We start from the raw sequence: 3736 nt of genomic DNA, 5'->3' as shown, positions 1-3736 counted from the left end.
ACTATGATAGTTTTTTTTCCTTCAACGTATGATATTTGTGTTCATTCGTTGTCAGCGAACTTTGTCATCTTCTTTAGTGACACCATTTCAAGTTTGGTTTTTTTTCCCTTCAATATCTCTTACGTATGATATATGTGTTCGTGTTTGTCGATTATGGATGTATGATATATGTATAACGATAGATATTTGTGTTTGTGTACGTATACTATGATGGTTTATTTTTTTCCTTCAACGTATGATAGGTATTTTTTTTTCTTTACATAAGTTAGTTTTTTTTTTCATGGATTCTTTTCGTATGAGCGAGGGGTTTCTAAGTTCATACAATATGTTAAAGAACACGCAAAACTAGGGAACGGGGCATATTTTTGCCCTTGTGTTCGTTGTCTCAATCAAGTATATGAAGACTTGGACAACATCTGTGATCATTTGTTCATATATGGAATAATGAGAAGTTATACAGTTTGGACTTGGCATGAGGAAGTATTATATAAGCCAACAACTTTAAGAGGTTCAGATTACGTCGACGAATGAATGAGTGATCATTTAGACGAAATGGTACATGACGTTGGCGAAGAAAATTTTGGAAGAGCTCATTTATACGATAGTCTTAAGAACAATTTGGAGCAAGAGTTGTATCCAGGATGCATCAATTTTACAAGGTTATCAGCTACTTTGAAATTGTTTTGTTTGAAAGCAAGAAACGGATGGACTGATAACAGTTTCATGAAATTGTTGGAGTTGTTGAAGGAGATGCTACTAGAAAATAACACGTTACCTATCCGTAATTACGACGCGAAGAAAATTCTATGTCCAATGGGTTTGGAATACCAAAAGATACATGCATCTCCCAATGACTGTGTATTGTATAGAGATCAGTATGCTTCAATGAAGGTGTGTCCGACGTGTGGTTCGTCACGATTTAAGAAGAAACTTGATGGAAATAACGATGAACACAATGAAGGTCCGCCGGCTAAGGTCATGTGGTATTTACCTATAGTACCTAGGTTGAAACGATTGTTTTCTATTAAAGAAGATGCGAAGAATCTTATGTGGCACGTTGATGGAAGAAAATGTGATAATCTTCTTCGAAACCCAGCTAATTCCCCACAATAGAAGAACATTGATGGCACATTTCCCGAATTTAGTGCAGAGTCGAGAAACTTAAGACTTGCACTTGCTACCGATGGTATGAATTCTTATGGCAACTTAAGTAGCAAACATAGTTCATGGCCAATTATTTTTGTGATTTACAATCTATCTCCTATGTTGTGCATGAAGATAAAATACATGATGTTGTCTATGATGATATCGGGTCCTAGACAACCTGAGAATGACATTGATGTTTATCTAAAACTGTTAATTGACGATTTAAAAATGTTGTGGGAAAAGGGCGTCGAGGTCTTCGATTCATATTCAGAAGAAAACTTTCGTTTGCGCGCAATGTTGTTTTTCAACATAACTGATTTCCCAGCATATGGGAACTTGAGTGATTACAGTGTTAAAGGTCATTTTGCATGTTCGATTTGTGAAGAAAATACTAGCTATCTTCAACTGAAGCATGGGCAGAAAATTGTGTACACAAGACACCGAAGATTCCTTCCTCGAAATCACCCTTACCGTAGATTGAAAAAAGCGTTTAATGGAAGTCCTGAGGATGATGTAGTGTGTAGACCACGTAATGGAGAAGAAGTATACGACTAGGTAAGGAACATTGATGTTGTCTTTGGAAAACATAAAAAGAAGACCGTTGAGAAAAACATTTGGAAAAAGCGATCAATATTCTTTAATCTTCCATATTGGTGTAAACTTGATGTACGACATTGCATAGACATGATGCATGTTGAAAAAAATGTATGTGATAGTGTTGTTGGGACTTTACTAAACGTTAAAGGAAAGACAAAAGATGGAGTGAAAGCACGAAAAGACTTGGTTGACATGGGAATCTGTTATGAGTTACATCTGCAATCCATAGGAAGACGCACCTATCTTCCTCTACCTTTGTCACACTCTTTCAAAAAAAGAAAAACAATTTTTTTGTCAATGTTTACATAGTATGAAGGTTCCACAAGGTTATTCGTTGAATATTAGTAGCCTTGTTTCTATGAAAGATTTGAAGTTGGTTGGTTTAAAGTCTCACGATTGTCATGTATTAATGTAACAACTTTTACCAGTAGCTATTCGAGCCATATTACCTGCCTCTGTTAGAGGTATTCTCACACGTTTGAGTTTGTTTTTCAATGCCATTTGCAAGAAAGTTGTTGATCCTCGACAGTTAGATGATTTGCAAAATGAGGCCATCAAACTATTGTGCCACTTGGAAATGTATTTCCCACCCTCATTTTTTGATATCATGGTTCATTGTCCATCTAGTGAGAGAGATTCGAATATGTGGGCCAGTTTTCTTGAGGTGGATGTACCCGGTTGAAAGATACATGAAGATCTTAAAGGGATATGTTAAGAATCAAATGAGACCGGAAGCTTCGATTATATAGCGCTACATTACAGAGGAAGCCATTGAATTTTGCTCAAGTTATATGCCAAGTTGTGACCCAATAGGACTTCCAAAGAAAAGACATGAAAACATACATGAAAGAAAAGGGAGTTTGAAGAGTAAGGATTGAAAGTGTTAGTGGAAAAGAAGTTAATCAAGCACATTTGTACATTTTAAACAACATATAGGATGTTATTCCTTACATTTCTCAACACATTGATGAAATTAAATCAGCACATCCACGTATGAGTGAAAAGTGGACACTTAATGAACATAACAAATCCTTTTTAGCCTTGTTTAAGAAAAAGATTTATGCGACTCCAAATGTTTCTAAAAATCTAATGAGACTAGCTCGTGGACCTAACACTGATGTGATCACTTTCAATGGCTATTACATAAACAATTACTTGTTCTATTCAAAGGAGGAAGACGATAAAAGTAGAGTTCAAAACAGTGGAGTTACCCTACAAGTTGAGGTTGTACACTTTTCCAGTTCCAAGGATAAGAATCCAATTACAACATCAATCAGTTATTTTGGAATAATATAAGAAATTTAGGAAATAGATTATGTCGCTTTTAGAGTTCCACTTCTCAATTGTAAATGGGTTGATAGTAATTCTGGTGTGGTGACAGAAGACCTCCGATTCACTTTAGTGGATCTTAACAAAATGAGTTACACGGATGAACCATTTATTATGGCTAGTCAAGCAAGACAAATATTCTATGTTAGTGACCCAGTGAATCATAAATGGTCAGTGGTATTGGAAGGCAGAGCCATGCACAGAACTGATGATGAAGACTCTCTAGATGTACTTGAGACAAGCTCCTTCTCATCAAGAACCATTGAAAATAAGGTTGATGATGTACCCGATGAAATACATGCCACTCGATGTGATCACAACGAAGGCATATGGGATAAATAGGTGTCTTAACATTGTTTTAATTACTTGTACAATTTGATTATTTTGTCTGTTCTAACTATAATTTACTAACACTTTGTAAGCAGGTATGATGAGCTCTGGATCAGGTCTGACGGGAAGAGTGGGTAGATTTGTGACTCGGATGCCTAATGTCACATCTCGTCGGGTTAATGAGAAACTAGTGATGGTGGAGTTTGATCCCCGAACATTTGTACCTATTGGGGCACATGTAGCATCGTTCAGGAGTTACTTGGGCGTGATGGCAAAATATCATGTCCGTATTATCGCTACCTGTTGGGATGATGTCCCACAAGTTGACAAAAAT

General features: G+C 36.3%; 1 protein-coding gene across 1 annotated transcript; it reads left to right on the top strand.

Moving 5' to 3' along the window:
• The first annotated feature begins 531 nt into the window (after positions 1–531).
• Positions 532–3414, top strand: LOC148203108 (uncharacterized). Its single transcript, XM_088106741.1, has 2 exons — positions 532–1085; positions 3360–3414. The coding sequence occupies exons 1-2, from the start codon at positions 532–534 to the stop codon at positions 3412–3414; spliced, it is 609 nt and encodes a 202-aa protein (XP_087962867.1).
• The last annotated feature ends 322 nt before the right edge of the window (positions 3415–3736 follow it).

This window comes from Vigna umbellata, chromosome 2 (assembly GCF_029865625.1).
Source record: "Vigna umbellata cultivar VRB3 chromosome 2, Vumbellata_1.0, whole genome shotgun sequence".
NCBI lineage: Eukaryota > Viridiplantae > Streptophyta > Magnoliopsida > Fabales > Fabaceae > Vigna > Vigna umbellata.
This window is presented reverse-complemented; position numbering and strand designations above follow the sequence as displayed.

Coding starts and splice junctions, on each gene's coding strand:
- LOC148203108 (XM_088106741.1), top strand. CDS start 532: ATGAGTGATCATTTAGACGAAATGGTACATGACGTTGGCGAAGAAAAT. Junction 1,086..3,359: donor AGAAAATGTGATAATCTTCT/TCGAAACCCAGC, acceptor TGATGATGTACC/CGATGAAATACATGCCACTC.